Source organism: Crocodylus siamensis, chromosome 1 (assembly GCF_052110815.1).
Source record: "Crocodylus siamensis isolate JL-2025a chromosome 1, ASM5211081v1, whole genome shotgun sequence".
NCBI lineage: Eukaryota > Metazoa > Chordata > Crocodylia > Crocodylidae > Crocodylus > Crocodylus siamensis.
Window position 1 is genome coordinate 185,870,598 of NC_143395.1, and position 19,026 is coordinate 185,889,623.

A 19,026-nucleotide genomic window follows, 5' to 3' on the forward strand; every position below is an offset into this window, starting at 1 on the left:
ATGGATTCACCAAGAGTAAGTCATGTCTGACCAACCTGATTTCCTTTTTGGTAAGGTATCAAAGCTTTTGACGGAGTCTCCTGCAACATTCTCATTAACAGACTAAGGAAGTAGAGACTAGATGAAAGTACTGTAAGTTCAATACGTAATTGTTTGTTTGGATCATTACGCTCAAAAAGTATTCATTAATGACTTAATGTCAGATGGAAGGAGGTATTAAGTAGCGTTTCCCAGGGGTTTGTCCTGGGTCTGGTATTGTATAACATCCTCATTAATGATTTGGACAATGAGATTTCATAGACATTAGGGCTGGAAGGGACCTCGGAAGATCATCGAGTCCAGCCCCCTGCCCAAAGGGCAGGAAGTCAGCTGGGGTCATAGGATCCCAGCGAGATAAGCATCCAGTTTACTCTTGAAGGTGTTCAATGTAGGTGCTTGAACCACCTCCGATGGCAGACTGTTCCAGACCTTGGGGGCTTGGACAGTAAAGAAATTCTTCCTTATGTCCAGCCTGAAGTGGTCTTGCAGGAGTTTATAACCGTTCGACCTCATCATCCCAAATGTGTCTTGAAGGTGTTCAAAGTGGGTGCTTGAACTGCCTCTGGGCGCAGTCTGTTCCAAACCTTGGGGGCTTGGATAGTAAAGAAGTTCTTCCTTATGTCCAGCCTTAATTGGTCGCAGTGGAGTTTGTGACCATTTGGTCTTGTCATCCCTTGGGTCACTCTGGTGAACAAACATTCCCCCAGATCCTGGTGGTCACCCCTGATAAACTTGTAGGTGGCCATCAGATCACCCCTGAGCCTGCGCTTTTCCAGGCTAAAGAGTCCCATGGCTCTCAGCCTGTCATCATAAGGTCTGTTTTCCTGACCTCTGATCATGCGCGTGGCTCCTCTCTGGACTCTCTCAAGCTTCTGCACATCCTTTTTGAATTGTGGAGCCCAAAACTAGACACAGTACTCCAGCTGCGGCCTCACCAAGGCCGAGTACAAGGGGAGAATGATGTCCCAGGATTTGCTTGCGAGAAGCATCTATGGATGCAAGCCAGCGTTTTGGTCGCTTTATTAGCCGCAGCATCACATTGTAGGCTTATGTTCATCTTGTGGTCAATGATGACCCCCAAGTCTCTTTCTTCCGTAGTGCTAGCCTGCGTAGCACTGCTGAGCCTCTAAAGATGTTGCAGGTTTTTCTTCCCAAAGTGGAGAACCTTGCATTTTTCCGTATTAAACACCATTGGGTTCTCATCCGCCCATTTGCTGAGCCTGTCCAGGTCAGCCTGGATCACCTGCCTGTCTTCAGGTATGGATGCCTTGCCCCAAAGGTTGGTGTCATCGGCGAACTTGGCCAGTCCATTCCTGACTCCAGTGTCCATATCATTAATGAAGATGTTGAACAATATGGGTCCAAAGACAGAGCCTTGGGGGACCCCACTGGTCACAGGACACCATGGTCAACCATGATGATTGACTTCCATCAGTTACTACCCTCTGGGTCTGACCATGGAGCGAATTTCCCAGCCAATGGATTGTGGTGGTCCCAAGGCCACAATTGGCCAGTTTTGCCAAGAGGTGATCACGGGATACCAGATCGAAGCTTTTTTTTGATGTCAAGATCTATGACATCAATCTCTTTTCCCTTGTCCAGATGATAGGTCACCTGGTCGTAGAAGGAAATGAGATTGGTCAAGCAAGAGCTTCCCGCAACAAACTTGTGCTGGCTATCCCTCAGGATGTTGGCATTGGCCAGTCCATTAAGGATGGCCTCTTTAATAAACTTTTCTAAGATCTTCCCCAGGATTGAAGTCAGGTTGATGGGCCTGTAGTTAGCCAGATCTACTCTCCTCCCTTTCTTGAAGATAGGCACCACATTGGTCTTCTTCCAGTCTTCGGGCACTACACCAGAGCGCCAGGAGTTTTCAAAGATCTGTGCCAGGGGCTGGGCTATGACGCTCGCCAGCTCCTTGAGTACCCTGGGGTGCAGATTGTCAGGGCCGGCTGACTTGAAGGTATGCAGCTTCTCAAGGTGTTCCTTCACGAGGTCAGCATTGATGGAGGGCAGGGGATCTCCCTCACCTGGACCTCCCTGTCCTGTAATGGGCCTGGGCGTCCCATGGGACTGATGAAAGACTGACACAAAGTACTCATTTAGTAGGTTGGCTTTTTCCTGGGTGTCAGTTGTCAGTTGCCCCATCTGGTTCAGCAGGGGTCCAGTGTTGCCGTTGCTCTTTTCCTCCAGCTCCCCACATATCTGAAAAAGGACTTTTTATTATCCTTGATGCTCGAAGCTAGTTGGAGTTCAGTTGCAGCCCTGGCTTTCCTGGTTTGCTCCCTGCAGGACCGGACCAGTGTAGAATAATTCTCCTTGGAGGTGAATCCCATCCTCCATCCTTTATAGGTTTTTCTTTTTACCTTCAGGAGGTCTGCTAGATCCTTGAAGAGCCAGGAGGGCTGCTGTGCCTTCCTGCTGCCTTTCCTCCGAGATGGAGTGCAAACTTAGCAAAATGCAGATCACATCAAGTTGGGCAGACTTGCAGACACTCTGGAGGGATTTAGAATGCCTGGGATAAATTGAAGAAATGATCAGAAATGAATCAAAATAAAATTCTACAAGGACAAATACAAAGTTCTACACTTGGAACAGAATAATTGTCCCACAAATATAGACTAAGGAATGACTTTCTAGTCTGCCATATTGCAGAGAAGGAACTGGGTGTTACGGTGGACCATAAGCTAAATATAAGCCAACAGTATGCTCTTATTTGGAGACAGAGAGAAAAGAAACAAAGAAAAGGCAGAAACCAACAGTTAGTCAGTTATATGACCTGGAGTGTCACTTGGAAATCAAAGGAAATAATTCTTCCATACTATTTGGCACTGGTGAAGCTTTGCTTGCAGTACTGTGTCCAGATTTGGGCCCCATGCTTTAAGAAGAATGTGGGCAGGTTAGAAAGTACCCAGTGTAGAGTGACAAAAATGATTGTGGGCCTAGAGAGCAACACTTATGAGGAATGGCTTGAACGAAGTAGTGTTATTAGTCTGTGGGAGAGAAGCCTGAGGGTGGATTTGATAGTAATCTTCAAAAGCCTGAAGAGTGATTATAGATAGGATGCAGGTGGGCTTTTCTCTGTGGTCACAGGAGACAGGACTATGAGTGATGGCCTCAAGTTGCAGCAGCAGAAATTTAGGTTGGAAATTAGAAGGGACATTCTGACTATGAAAATGGTCAAGAATTAAAACACACAGAATATCCAGAATATCCTCCATTGTGGAAATACTCAAAAGCAGGTTATACAAATGCTTGGCTGGGGTGGCTTCGTTGAACATGATCCCAAATTAGTAGGATATTGGACTGGACTAGATTAGATGAATTTGTGGGGGTCCCTTCCAGCCTTATTTTCCTGTGTTCCTATGAGTTTTGAACACCATTTATTGGCAGGAACTTCTCTTTTCACTTTTTCAGTTACAGAATGATAACGATTTGTTATTGTTGCAGACCATGATTGTAAGCTAAACAATGTCTTTTTTCACAAATTACTCTTGGAAACATGGTATCTGAATTTCTCCTGAATAATTCCTGCAACTGTGTGTAGTGACCAGTATGTATAGTGTTTGGATGTCTGTTCATACTACTTTATGCAACTAATGATGCTATTTAATGCAAATAATGGTGCAGATTATTATAAACAGTCACAGTAATTCTTTTTTGTTTCTCTGTAATAAATTAGGATATTTTCATTCTGTGTGAAATGTGGATATTTACTACTAGTAGCATTTCATTGTTTGCAAAGAAGATGTATTTCTGATCATGATCATTCTTTTACTGGCTTCACAGTAAAGGACCAAAACCTCTCACTTTTAAAAACTTATCTGTAAAAATGAACATGAATTGGGAGAGGATATAAAAGTGGAAGTTGATTTCAGTTATTTAATATATTAATTCCCTTTCTGCTTTATATACTACCTTAAGAATAAGCTGTCATTAAATTTACCATTTGAGGGTGTATGTTATTTTGTCATGACAGGATACACTGGAATATGCATTATACCTGAAGCTGTTTAATTAAGAGACTCATGTTACAATTGCATAATGATAAATATGTTTGTTTGTTGTAGTAAGTACACACCTGATGAAAAAATCACAGTTCTTTGTATATTGCTGTAATTCTTAATTAGGGATTTGGTCTGCCTAGTATCATGTTTCATTTTATTATGCTAGTTTAATTTTTCATTGTATTGTCCTGTAGTTAAGGACAGGAATAATTTGTTTTGCTGGATTTCAGTGCTGAAATTTCAAGATACAATTGTTTTTTCTGGAGTCCATTTTTTTAATCAAAGCAGTCTAGTTTAGAAAAAAAGGTGCACTTTAACGATATGTCGTGTCTCATACAGGAAAATTTCTACTATAAGTTACGGTGCGCTTAATTTGTTCTGGAAATAACCTCTATGAAGATTTTATTTCCTACCAACAGCTCAACTTGTCTCTTTTGCATAGTTTAACACATGGCTACTGGGAGGCGGAGTGATCTGTAAAAGTGGCAGCTTGAATATGTATGATGACAAGATATGGCCCATTTGGAAAAAATACTGCCAACAAATACAATTTTTTTCAAATGCATTTAGTCTAAATATAAATTTTATAATAATGTAAATTGATGCTTGCTATATTTTTCAGCAATTGAGCAAGTATAAATAAATCTTTTATTAGATAGCAGTGTCTTACTGCGAAGTGCCAGTAACAAAAATTATATGGAGTTAGCAAAATGTACTAATTCAACTCTCTTAAATGTTATTCATGATTATCTCTGTTGCTCTGTCAGTGGTAATGATTTCCATGGTTTGTGTGACAAATCATTTTCTTTCGGACATTGTGGATTTCATTTTCCATCTATATATTCCCATTCTCGAATTTAGGACATCTGGAGCCAATTCTCTTTAGTGTTTTGGAAGTCAGTCATAATACTTTGCATAAAATTTTAATTCAGGTGAATATCACTGAAGGCTTCAGACTTCGAAAACTTTGTATTTTGGTATTACAGTACCTATAGAATCACAAATCAGCAGGGTGTTTATTCTGTGTGCACATCATTTGTTCAATTCAAATAAGTTCTTTTACTAGAAAGTAACTACACATTCCTTTTTTTTCCTCTGAAAAGTACAGAAACTGAACTTAGTTGAATAGCTGGGACTTGCACAGTTCTTATAGCAAGACTGCCATTTGTAGACTATTAAAAATTCCACTAATAAGAAAAGTGCAATTGTGTTTCATAAGTAATAAGGATTAATTAAATATGTGAATTCACTAGTGAACAGTGGGTTTCAATTGTCTTTAAAAATATTAAATCATAGAGGTATGACCTAAGTCGCTTTCATTGAATATTGTTTAAAAATACGTGAAGTATATCTCTTCTGTAAGCTGCTTCTGCTGGGAACTAATTCATACTGAAGCTGTCTTGACAAGCAGACCTAACAGAAACCTTGACAAAATAGTTGAGCCCAAGATGAAATGGAAATAATTTATGAGAATGAGTTGGAACTTTTTAGGGTCAATTTTCTCAGCCCAGTAACGAATGTAGACGTTGGCAGGAAAAAGCAGACAATTCATTGTACATAAATAAGCTGGATTTCAACTTCTCAGGAATAAGAAAATGTAATACTTGAACATTGTAAAGAGCTTGAGTTTAATACATTTTTAAACATTAGATACTTCATCAGTACCTGAATCATAAAACTGATTTAAAAAATATTGCCAGTTCATGCTGGAGTCTAATAAAATGTTGATCTTAGTTTTTACTTTCAGTTTTTTGATTTAAGATTGTGGTAATAAAATAAGGAAATTATCCTGTTCCCAGTAGCATCATACTGCATAGATGAAAGTTTTGAGAGTGACCTTCCTCTCTGGAAATTGAAGTTTGAAAGAATCTGTGTATACTTTCATCTGCTTGCTAGACTCTTATGTACTTCCTCCTGTCTCCAGAGTGCTCTCATTTGTAGTGTTAGGGTGCAAGGGATAGAAATAGTACTCTGGGGTTTTTGGAGGAATGTGGTGCATTTTGCATGTACTGTGTGGAGCACAGCTGTACTGGAATGGAAATAATGTTCTGTTTGGTTTTTTTGTAAATGAAAGGGTAAAAAATTCCCTTGGGTTCATATTCCTGAAGCAGTTCATTCAATAATAATATTTAGATAAGCCAATTATCTCATTTAATGTATTGTGTTATTCCATTTTGTTACCTGCTTTTCTGTCAAGTTTACCTGGATTTACTGGCTTGTTTGGGTTTTTTTTTTTAAGTTTTTATAGGAGCAACTGCAGTATAAGGGCTGAAGATTCTTTTCCTTGGCAACAGCTGCAATACCTAAAATAATTACTTTTCAATATAAAGGGACATGTTACTTCCATAGGCTTCCATTGATGATATTCAAATCCTGTACCTAATTATGTAAATTTTAGTATTTACTCAAATCAAAGATGCCCCCCCAAAACAAAATAAATAAAAATAAAATTAGATTCCACACAAGAAAAAAAATAATTTGGTGTTATTTTTATAAACAGACCAACTGACAAAAACTGTAGTAATACTAGTAAGTCATAAATTCAACATTAGCTGCAATTTGGTTAAAACCTTAACTTACTTCCATTAGGTTCTTACCAGAACTTGGTGAGTGCTACTCTGTTTCTAGATCCTACAATTTAGGACTAGCCACTTTCACATGCATACTCACTCTCTCATTCTTCACTGTTTTCATCTTTTTCCTTTTCTTCTCACAAAACATTGTCTTTAGTTCTATCCATGGGATTGGATATATAGCACTTCTTGAAGCCTTTAATAATGGATTCTTAAGATATCCTTCCCTAAAAAAAAATCAGACTCCATTGACAAAGCAGTGTTATGGTTGGCTTGTTAATCTTCCCACCAGGTGTAAGTAAGCGTGTGCTTCCTTGCCAAGAGCCGCTCTGAGTACCGACACTGTAAACAGTCCTGAAAGAGCTTATTCGCTATGACATCCATTGGAGTTAGGATGTTATATCAGTAGGTATGACTACAAGATCACAATTCATTGAATTAATTTTTGCTTTCTCATCTGGCATTAAATGCCCTCTGAAAAATCTGAAACTTACATTCCTCCTTTCTTTAGGAGTGTCCCAGGTCTCCATTTCCACACAATGTCTAACCAGTTCACTTGATATCCATCCTTGTTCTTGGCACCTAACCACTATTCCTGGTGGCATCTTTTCTTTCAGCAGAGTTCTGCATTTCAAAATCACATAAGGTGGCAATTTGTCCCATCTGTCAATACTACTAACATCACTGTAATCCTCAACTTTTTTATTTCCTGTATTTCTCATAATTATGGATTTTTCACCTTTCTCATGGATGGTGATGTTGCTCAGCATGTCAAAATAGACTGGAGTTTCATCAGCTTTACCTATCTGGTCCAGCAGGTAATAGTGAGTTTTGCATAGCCCGATAATGTACCTCTGGAATATTCAGCAAGTATTTTGCTGCAGGATGATGGTAACTTTTTTGTGCAAGGCTAAGCCACTATGTCTCATTGTTTGGACACACTGCCCACTACTTCATAGATTTCATGGATTTCCAGCATCAGTGAATACAATTAAAAGGAAAATGTTTGGGGATCCAAAACAAGGTCACTTTCCTGAAATCAATAAGCAAGTTCTCAAGTATGTTCAAGAAAAGGGAAAGGAGGTAATATCAGCCATCCATGAAGTGCTTCAAGTCAAGGTGTTAGAAAGAATAGCGAAGGAACTGAAATCTATGAAGCCACTATGTCTCATTGTTCAGACACACTGCCCACTACGTGCTTACCTGAAGAGCAGCGTTCAGTTCCTTTGCTATTTTTTCTAACACCTTGACTTGAAGCACTTCATGGATGGCTGGTATTACCTCCTTTCCCTTTTCTTGAACATACTTGCGAACTTGCTTATTGATTTCAGGAAAGTGACCTTGTTTTGGATCCCCAAACATTTTCCTTTTAATTGTATTCATTGATGCACATTTGCTTCAGTAACATTATACTTCCTTCCTGCCTCACAATGTATATGTTTTTTTTCAACATTTATAACCTTCATTTTAAAGTTTGTACCATAGCTTTGCCTCATTCCTTTTCATATCTTCATATTTGTACTGCTACTTTCTCTTTTTTTCTACATGGTTTGTCACCACTCACCCCACAGAATTTACCACAAATTTTTATGGTTTTAAATTTTGGCCAGTCGATGGTGATCAGGGCATGTAATCTGATATTTTCCCTGCTACTCTGCCGGGTGCTCCCCTGCCACCTTCCCTCTTTGCTGGGTGCCTTGCTGCCAATTGCTTCATCACTGTCAGGTGCCTTGTCATATGCTGATCCTGTCGTTGCTGCTTCCTGGAGCTTTCCTGTGATCCCTCAGTGGCATGTTCATGCTGGGTCCCTTGTCACGTGCTGGATCCCTTATCCCTTTGCCACTGCTGCCAGGTCCCTCACCTCCGCATGCTGGGTCCCTTACTACTACTGGAAGCCTCCCGTGTGCTGGATCCCTTGTTGCCACTGCTTGAAGTCTCATTGCATGGTGGATCCCTCTATACTGCTGCCTGGAGCCTCACCATGCATTGGGTCCCTTGCCACATGCTGGGTTACTTGTAACTGCAGTCAGGTCCCTCCCTGCAGCATGCAAGGTGCCTGGCTTGCCCCTTTGGGTCCCTCCTTGGGTACAGGTGAGCCCTTTCAGAGTCCCAGTCCCTTTCTGCTGTGTGCTGGCTGCAGGCCCTTCTTGCTTGGTGCTGGCCAGCCTCTGTGGGGTCCCTCCCTCCTGCATGTCTGACCACCTCTCTCCACCGCATGCTGGGTGCCGGCTTGCAAGTGATCAAGTTGCTCCCAACTGCTGCTTGGCTGCTGGGTGTTGAGGTAACTCAGCATGTGCTGACCAGGCTCCTAGTATACAGCTCAAAATGACCCTGCCAGCACTGGCTGGGCCAGGCACCGTTCCCATAGTTCTGGGTTTCTGGCCAGCTGGTGCTGAGTCATTCTGAGCTGCTGCAGCTGGAAGGGGAGCCCTGGCACCCTCTGCTGGCTGTCCATGTGCTAGTGTTGCCTTCTTCTCACTGACCTTGTTGTTCCCTGTGTATTTTTTGGTTTCCAGTAAGTCGTCTGCAATTTATAAGGCATGGCTTGATTTCTCCCCCCCCCCCCCCGCCTCCCTTATGTTGAATGGGAAATAGCCTCATCTTATAGTAAATATAGTATTTTGTTTGGTATATTTCAGTATATTACTTTGTTAATAGTAGGGGTCTCAAAGATATGGCCCAGAGGGGGCTGGGTAAGTGAGAGTGGAGATTCATGCCATGGAGCCCTGTTGGGGATGTGTTTGGCGGGGGAAGGGGTCAAGCAATGCTGTTATCACCATACTGCCATTGCAAGGTCTGGATTTAATAGAGGAGGCTTCTCACAGGAGTGACCCAGGTGAGTTTGATACCACGGCACATGAAATGAAATCTATTCCAGTGAAATATAGTGACTGTTAATAATACCACCCCCCCCCCCCAAAAAAATCCTTACTAGTAATTTGTCACCTTGTATATAAGCAGCTAATTAAAGTTAGAGGGTTATTTTGCCTAGTAAAGGCTATTGATCAATAATGGGACAAAGTGAACCTGAAACTCTTGCCCTGTGCTATAAAAGAAGTGACAACTAATCATCAGTACATGTAAGAGTAATAACTTATTCCTGGAAGTATGGAAACAGACTTGGGGTCTTGAATAAATACAAGTACCTTTTTTGCTCTTTTTAACTGTACTAAGAATACTAAATACCAACTTGTCTGGAGTTTTCTTCTCAAGTGTCATGACGGTTCAGCCCCCACACTCTTGGGATCCAGTGCAGAACATAAATTTAAAGTTATTTTTAAAAAGTATAAGCAATTCTGAGGCTAACTTGAAATGTCCTTCAATTTTTACTCGGCTCTCATACAGGCAAACTCACTGAAATTGGGGAATTTGATAGAGTACATACTGAGAAGGAGTTTAAAATTTTAAATTAAATTTTAAACTATGGAACAAAATTGAAGTGAGTAAGTGCAATGTGATTGTGGATCTTTGGGCTCTGAAATTTCCCCCTTTGTCGTTGTTGTCTTTGCCAGTATTCTGAATGGAGCCAAAGGTCAGATTGTGGAGATGTTCTTTTTATTCGGGAAGTATGCCCGTTTCAGAGAGATTTTGGGGGGGAACATGTTATCCTGTCTGCTGTAGCTGAACAACATGTCTAACTGTTTATTCCTTAAGAAAGAAGAAAAGCTGAAAGTATATCTTGAGGTTGCAATGCTTAGTACAAACAATGATGAGTTCTAAAACTACTGAACACTTTTTCTATATCTGGCTTGAATAAAATATCCAGAATTCAGACAATCTATGTCTTGAATAACTGAAGTGAGATCATTGTTCTCTTGCATCTTGAAATAAAATTCTAAGCAAGAAGTTTTGAAAGACCTGAGCCTTGCCAATTCCAGTTGAAATCAATGAGAGAGTGGATACTCAGCACCCACATATCCAGTTTTGAAGCTGATGCACATTGACCTAAAAACCCATTATAGTTTTAAATACCTAGTAACATGGAAAACATTACATGAAAACATTCCATTTTCTGTCCTTTGAGGAAAAAGATGCATTCAGTTCCTATTACTAAACTGTTGAAAAAAGTCAACCCAAAATAAAGATTTGTCAAATGTTCTTAAATATAGCAAAAAAAGTTTTTGTTTAAAAAATTACTCATTTTAAAATTGACCTGATTAATTCTGTTGCAAAATCTCATGTGTATGCATCTGAAAGCATAATTATATGAAACCTGTTTAACTTAGTTTCCTTCATATGCTGATAAAAATGCAGTGTGATATCATATTGGTTTTAAGATGAAGTTTCCCCCCTAACTCTGGGGTGGGGTGGGGGGGGTGGAGAACCCTTCATTTTAGGAAAGAGTATGGGAGGGAGGAGGGAGGTGGCTGCTGTGGCTCAGGCTCCATCCCTTACCTGGGGTTGGGGCTGTAGTTGCAACTGCCACCTGCCCCTCTCCCCTTCTACATCTGCACCCTGCCGTCTTCCCCTTGCAGCCCCTTGCCCACTCGTTTTCCTCCTATCATGCAGCCTCTGCTCCTGTGCCTGCCCCTCCTCCCTTCCCTCCTTATCTTTGCTCTGTGCCAGCAGGCTCTATCTATGCTGAATTCTGGGGCACTGAGCAAGGGCCCAACCCAGCCCCACAGTAGCGCACAGCCTGCACAGCTGCTTTAGGGGCTGGGCTGGGGCCACGTTCATCCCCAGGCTAGAATGGGGATAAAGCCTACTGTTGCTGAGCAAGGGTACAGGGGGTGCAGTGGTTAGGGGGGAGGGGAAGAAGGGGAGTAAAGGGGAAGGGGAGGCTGTGGTAGGGGGCAGAGGTGGTAATAGGATAGGCACAAGCAGGGGGCAAGTTGTTTGACCTGCCCCTGTGCAGACATGGTAGGCAGGGGAGGGATGAATTAAAGACACCCCTCCAATAATTTTATACCACACACAGAAAATTGTAACATGTAAACATGTATTGGGGATCATCTTAGATGCAGGTAAATATGGTAGCAAAAGCCACATAAACTATTTTGTAAGAAACATCTTTGCTGTGGATACTTTTAAGAGTGTACTTTTAAAGAAATTGAAAATAATTCATTAGTTCAGAAAGACTAAACATTTTAAATCTAAAGTTATATAAAAAAACAGAAGGAAATAGAAACAAAAATGTTTCTAACAAACACTGCCCTGACCTGAAAGTTGTTTATCGCTTGGTCAATGCCTATTAAACACAGCACTTAAGGTATGTCTCTGCTGTGCCCCTGATGTTGCCAGTGGTGACCACTCCCAAGGTCTGCTTCCTAATGCACATAAACTCAGAAATGTGACCATGAAGTCCTTCTGGACACTTCTCCACATGCAGGGGGGTGTGCTTGCAGCACCAAAAATAGTAGTGGCACATATTTGTGCTGCTACTTTTTGCTGCAGCGCATGCCCCTGCACGCACATTTTGGTGTGTGGCAAATTGCCCTGCTTCAGGCAAATTGCCCTTTCCCCACTCCTCCCAGGTTGTAGTGTGCTGGAGGAGCCAAGGTGCAAATAAAGGAGTGGAGATGCTTTGGACTGCAACCAGAGCATCTCCTCGGAGTACCAAGCCTCTGTGTGCCGGCATATGGTCCTATCTCATATGCCACGCTGCTTTTTTTTTCCTCACTGTTTTTGTTTTGTTTGGTTTTTTTCCCTACTGGCATTTCCTGGTAGCAAAATTAGCAAAGAGTTTTGCAGCACCACAAACTGCACATGCCTGCACTTTTGGATACAGCTTCTGAGGGTATTTCCAGCTGCATTTATAGGCTTGGTATCGTATGGATTAGAGCAGGGAGGTGGGATGTGTCTAGAAATGGACATTAGTGGGATTTAAGGTGCAACATACCCTTAAATAAGAAAGTGAGAAGAGGGATATGAGGGGGGGGGGGGAGGGGAGTCCATTTACTTTGAGTTTTGTAATTTTTTCATCCACAAGTTACTACTGGTCATGTATTTATGATAGAAATTTCCAAGAGTGGTCCCACCAAAATCTTCATGTACATTAAGACTTTTTCTTCTGAAAAAAATGTTTTGTAGAGCCCACATACGTTTACTGATAGGTTTGCATATTTGATAAATAAAGTGTATCAGGTTCCAGAACAATTCAGGATATTTTGAACTCTCAGCTCTGGTTATGGAAATAAAACCTTCCTGTACTTTCACAAAACTAGTCTACACTTCAGATGCCATAGGGCCGTGGAAGTCTTTTCTAAAGGCAGACTAACAACTGTGATTGTCCCAACAGTACAATATAATCCCTAAAAAGTGGTGAGATGATCTCTAGTGGAACAGAATGCCTAGATGAGCCTTTTACTATGGAGGTTTGGCAACCCAAGAATATTAAGTTTTGTGCTTTTGAGGCCTTGGAGGAGACATTGGGGTTTGCTTGTTTTTTCTTCCAGAGGAGAAAAATTATTATACAGTAAATGCAGTGTGAAATCTGGAAACCTGTAGATTTTATTATGAAAGGTTAAAATTAGGGCTGTGCAAAGCTTCGGGTGCTGATTTGATTCAAAGGAGATTTGGCCAATTTTGGCAACTGAATCTCTGAAGCCAAATTGAATTAGGAGACCAGTGGAAAGGTCCATCAATTCGGAAAAGATTTAGAGGGCATTGGCGCTTCGGTCAGTCCCTGCTTGCTGCAGCAGAGAGCTGGACCTGGACTCCATGCTGGTAAGTAGGGAGCAGGAGAGGGGGACTGGAGGAAGGGGGAAGGGTTTCATGGGGGAACCCCCACCCAGTCCCATCCCCGGCCTGCCTGCCCGACCCCCATGGCTGCCCCACCTGCCCCAACTCCTGGCTTTTTAAAAAAACCAAAACGCAAACCACACACTCGCCAGCTGCTGCAGCGGCCTTGGGACTTCTGGGGGCTTGTGGCAGAGCCCTCCACATAGCGTAGGGCAGTGGGGATCTCGCTCCTCCATCTGGCAAGAGCTGGTGACCAGTGAGTCAGGGGTTGGTTTTTTTTTAGAGAATTGGGAGCTGGGGGAGCAGGTGGGGAAGCCATTGAGAGCAGGCAGGAGTGGGGCTGATTCGGAGATTTGGCTGCGGCTGAATCTCTGAATCGGATTTGGTCCAGTCGATTTGGGACTGTGATTTGAATCACTGAATTGAATCACTGTCCCCCGAAGCAGCTGAATCTGAAGCGAATACTTTCCACTTTGCACAGGCCTAGTTAAAATGTGTCCTTCAAATTTGTGGCACAAAGATTGGATCCAAAGACAATTGAAGCTGCATTAATAATACGTTAAATGACAAGGTAAAGAATGATCAAACGATTTTATTTAAACTTTTTGCAGATTCATCATGGGCTTAGTAGTTTGAGAATATTTATGAATAAAACTTCAGAAACGTTTTAGATTTAGGCTGTAATAAATGACTAGCATTAAACGATCAATAAAAGGTTATGGCTATCTTAAAAAATGCACCTTTTGAGTGAAAGCAGTAATATTTGCTGTATACTAGTTCACACATTATCATCTTTACCCTGGAAGCTGGATATCACTTTCTTCATACTCTCTGGCTTCATGTAGTTTTAATTCTGCTAATATAGGTGCATGCTGTTGAATCGCAGCCAAAAGTTGGACATCCTGCAGGTTTTCAGGATCTTTACATAAATTTTTGCAACAATTCCTTTGGCTGTAGGAGTTTTATGATACCTGCTGTACACATTCCATTTGTGAGAGACTATCACTACTTAAATAAAAACTGAAAAAGTCTTCCCCCCAGTAGAGTAGGAAAATCTTTCTAATCTACCTTTATATTGCTAAATAGCAAACTGATCATTTTCTACTTTACTTTGATCTGTGTAATTAGTGCATTATTTTTCTTCTTTACGTCAGCATTTATTTGGGAATTGAAAACTCTGCTACACCAAAGAAAGTCTAAGAGCACTGCTGTGCAACTTCACTTCTAAACAAAATGTTCTTTAAATTGCTTTGATGTTTTAAATTTCAGTCCTATGAGGTACTGAGAATTCAGGGTCCTATTCAGCAGAGTATTTTAGCATAAGCATGGTCCTGCTGACTTAAGGTATTTGTTTGTAGTTATAGGCTTTTTCTGCTTTATATGCTCATTCACTGACTTTTACAATCCTGTTGATTTTTATAGGGCGATAGTTTGGGAGGCAAAACAAAGAAAAACTCTCTCTACCAACAACTGGGGTTTTTTTACTTGTAAAACTAGCTAATTTGTGTAGAAATAGTTAAATATAGTAAACAGAAAACCTTGCAATAGTATCATGTAATGTCCCTATGTTTTATAGGGGAGTATTTTTGTTGCAGTTTGCCGGCTTACCTTCCAGAATATTAGTACAGAGCTGTGAACAGTGGCTTTTGAAGTTGACTCCTTGTTGAGTGGCATGAAACTTAATTCACTGAATTTTGATTTTTTTTTTCTTCAAATCCTGGATTAAAATTTTGTTACTATCTCCTGATCTCAATAAAAAAATGTAGGCAATACCAGCTTTCTTTACTTTATGGATTTCTGACAAAACATGAAAATTAGACCATTTTAATCAGATCACTGTTTTTCTGTCCCATTCAAAAAGTAATTACATGGGCTGTCAAACTCTTCAAAACAGGAATAACCTTTCCTGAAAAAATGGTGGACAAGCTGATAAGAGACAGATGGCCATCTGTTAGAGCACTACTCTACTAGTCTGGAGACTTGAGTTCAGTTCCTTGCTCTGCTACAAGCTTAGTGGCATTTTGATCAAGCCATGTTATATTTCTGTGCAAAAGAGTGCATACTTGCACACTAACTTTCTGACAGTTAAACCGACTTAAGTTTTTTTTCATAGAATCATAGAACTAGGGTTGGAAGGCACCTTGTGGATCTTTAAGTCCGACCCCCTGCCTGGGCGGGAGAAAAGACTGGACTCAAATGAGTCCAGCCAGGTAGTCATTAAAGTCGACTGTTGATTTAAGTTGACTTAACTCTCAGAGCATACACCCTTATGTGGACCTGGGTCAACTGAAATGCAGTGCAAGATAATACACCTCTGAGATGCATTAGTTAAGTTGACTTAGCTCATAATGCAAAATGATACAAAATGGCTGCCATCCTATGCAGATGCTGTACATGCATACGCTCTGACTTGGCTTAACTTCAGTCAATGTAGTTAAGTCAGCGTATTTTAAGTTTCATAGTTTCTAGGGTCGGAAGGGACCTGAGTAGATCATCTAGTCCGACACCCAGTTAAGTTGACTTAGTACGCGTGTATGCACCCAAAGTTCCTGTGTAGAAAGTGGTCATGATAGTATCTCCCTGCTTCACAGCTAAGGGCACTAAGAAAACGTACATTAAATAGGAGAGTGGAGGGCTGGGAGATATAATGGTGATGTGGGCTCAGCTATCTGCTCCCTGCCTTCCACTGGCACACTGCCAAAACCAGCAGCCCATGTCAGGCCAGGGCCAAGAGAAGCAGCAGTGGCACAAACGCAGCTGGAAGCTGCCAGTCCCTGGCACAGCTCTCCAGTTCTGTGTGTCACATCTGGCCTGTGGCCTATATGTTGCTGAGCCTTGCCTTAAAGTATTATAGAGATATAGTTATTTTAGTGGTGATTATGGAAAGCCACAGGCAGTTTTATGTAGCTTGTTTCAGGAGAAAAAAAATCTTTGTCTGTTTGTGGGAAGTTTCTTTTTACTGTTGTACCGAGAGAGCTGAGCAACTTGAATTTACTTGCATTTACAGATGATAAATTTTTAAACTTCACTCGGTTTGTTTGTGGTTTTATGATTATTTCTGTTGTGGCAAGTACTCCTGGACTGATGAAACATGGCGTGTAGTGACAGGCATCATTTTATTCTACTGTTTGTTCTTTGCAGGAAGAATCCACAGCACAAGATTGAATACAAGCATACTGCTCCTCCAGGTAATCTTTACTGTTCAAAACATTAAAATAAAATAATGATATATATCTGCGAGCTAGTATGAAACAGTTTCAGCTTCTCTAATGGACCTGTAGACAGGAAGTTACAAATAAAACTTCAAAACATTGCTGTTCCTAATACTGAATTTACCTGCAGCTATAAGCTGTAAAGGTGTTTGTTTTTCTGTTTTATTTTGGACTTATTAAACTATTCCAGGTGTCTCTTACTTCAAATGCTAATATCATGCCATCTGTGTGCATAGCAGACAAACTACAACACCAAGCAGAGGTGATCACCAGGGATCCGGGTTTTCTGTTTCCCATGGAAAAACAGGGAAAAAAATTGGATTTTTGTTTTTAATGAAGAAAGGCATGGATTTTGCACTTCTGTAAAGAGCTCTCTGTAGGCTGGCAGAGTTCCGACCTGCAAGAGGCATGGGGGAGCAGGAGAAGGGTGGTTAGGCAGGTATGTGCTATGTGCAGGTATGCCTGGAGAGCAGGTACTGCAAGTATGCCTGACAGGGGGAGGGAAGAGAGACTGAGGCTCCCATAGGGAGGGAGAGAGTGAGTTGGGCAGGGTTGGGACTGCATGGGGCTTGGGATCTGGGACTGGAACACATGGCTTCAGGGCCGTGGCAGGGAGTGGGACTACTTTTCTGGGGGTTCGTGGGGCTTGCTCCCAGGTGCTGCTGCATGCCCTTCTGGGAAGGTGGGGGGGGGGACGTGCCCCCAAGATCTGTGTATGGGGAGGGGGCAGGATGCCTGCTGTGGGCTCAGGCTCCCTGCCCTGCTGCCCTTCCTCCAGGTCCTCTGTAGCACAGCAGCTGGGACTGCACATGGCAGGGCAGATCGGGGCCATAAAGGAAGCTCTACTGCAAGCTCTGCACCACCCTGGAGAAATGCCCACTGCCCACCTGGCAGCAGTAGGGGTGGCAGCGCACAGTTGTGTCCCTCACTACTGCTGGGCAAGCATGGGATGGTGCCAATGAGCTTCTCTGCTTGGTCCTGCTTTGCTGCCCCACTGGCTTCTGCCTGCTGTGCTGCAGATGCCCTAGCGGGAGGGCAGCCAGGCGGGGAGCCCAAGCGTGAAGCAGGTAGCCCACCCCCACCCAACACACAAATCTGGGGGCCACGGATCCTTCCTGCCCTGCCCTGGGACTGCACTTAAGTGAATTTGGCACCAGGAAGACTTAAAATCAAAGTTGCTAGAAGTGTTTTTGAAAGAATTTGTATTTCAGGAAGTGGTCAGCAGTCTATTTAAAAAAAAAAAAAATCTATTCTAGATGTGTCTGTTCATGAATATAATGCCTTACAAGAATACCATACAACTTCTTTAAATGTGGAAAAGTACTCTTTATATTTTAGCAGTTTCATTGACAGGTTCAGATTTCTCTGAATTATACTGTTTCTCTGATGACGGCAATTATTTCTTTAGGAATCGAAACAAGAACAACCCGCCAAAAAACTCATAGGAAAGGTCAGTATTTTCGTAATTTTCTGTAAAGGCCTAACAGTTACTATCAGGGATTTATTCTTGTCATGTGTGCAGAATATAAAGCAGGTTAAATTTTAGGTGGTTCTAGTTAGCAATGCTGAAAATACTGGAGTGCTCAAGCTGTGCAATGGGCACTATTTTTTCTGTATGTGCTCTATTTAAATATAATTAAGTTGAATTCTTTCCCCAGATTAACAGGCCTAGATTTTCTCTGAAAGCTAAAACTTTGTTTTTACTTCTATTTTTGTGAAAGTTTAGAGAGACATTAGGCTCCTGACACAGGTTACATACATTATGCAGTTAACATACAGGCAATCCCTGCTTAACGCTCCTAATTGGTTCTGGAAGAATCAAGTGCTAAGTGAAACAGCGTTAAACGGAACCCATTTCCCCATAAGATTTAATGTAAATAAAGATAATTGGCTTTGCACCACCCACCGACCCAGACCCCTCACTCCTGCAGCCCCACCCTGGGCCCTGCCGGTCCGGGCCCTGCGCTCTTGCCGGCTCTGGCCAGGCCACTCCTGGCAAGGCACCACATGGGCTCTGCCACGGAAGGCATCAGCTCCTCCCAGCCTCGTTGTTCCCCTGCCATGATGGCCCCGGCCAGCCCGCACCCGCTGGCCACCAGTGCACCTGTGAATGGCCCCCTTCTCGCTGGTACCGATCCTCCCCACCTGCTCCAGCACCACGTACCAGGGTGGACCTTGGGCTCCTGCCACCTCTCTCTGGGTTCCCACTGGCTGCCACTCGCCACTTCCCTAGCTGCTGCCGCTGCCACTGTTTCTTCCCACATCCACGCTGAACGTTATAGTGAAACACGCTCAGTGCTGAGTGAAACTAGGTAGGTATTTTAAATGAGGGTTATAACAAAACCGCAGTAAGTGAAACCGCTCTAAGCGAGGATTACCTGTATTATTTGCACAATAAATTTAGACCAGCCACATATACAAGTAAGGCTGGCCACACGTGCAAAGTAATTATCACACTATAAAAATGTCCACCCAGCTATAAAAAGAGCCAACCAGCTACAAAGTTAGTCTTTG

At 42.1% G+C, this 19,026-nt stretch overlaps 1 protein-coding gene across 2 annotated transcripts in view; it reads left to right on the forward strand.

Annotated features, from left to right (window-relative positions):
* Positions 1–19,026, forward strand: part of APLF (aprataxin and PNKP like factor) — a 100,530-nt gene that overhangs the window by 74,383 nt on the left and 7,121 nt on the right. For both annotated transcript variants that reach the window (XM_090051050.1, XM_090051060.1), the window contains 2 exons: positions 16,442–16,488; positions 17,921–17,962. In XM_090051050.1, the coding sequence (XP_089907176.1) occupies positions 16,442–16,488; positions 17,921–17,962 (89 nt within the window). The remainder of the gene's footprint in view (positions 1–16,441; positions 16,489–17,920; positions 17,963–19,026) is intronic.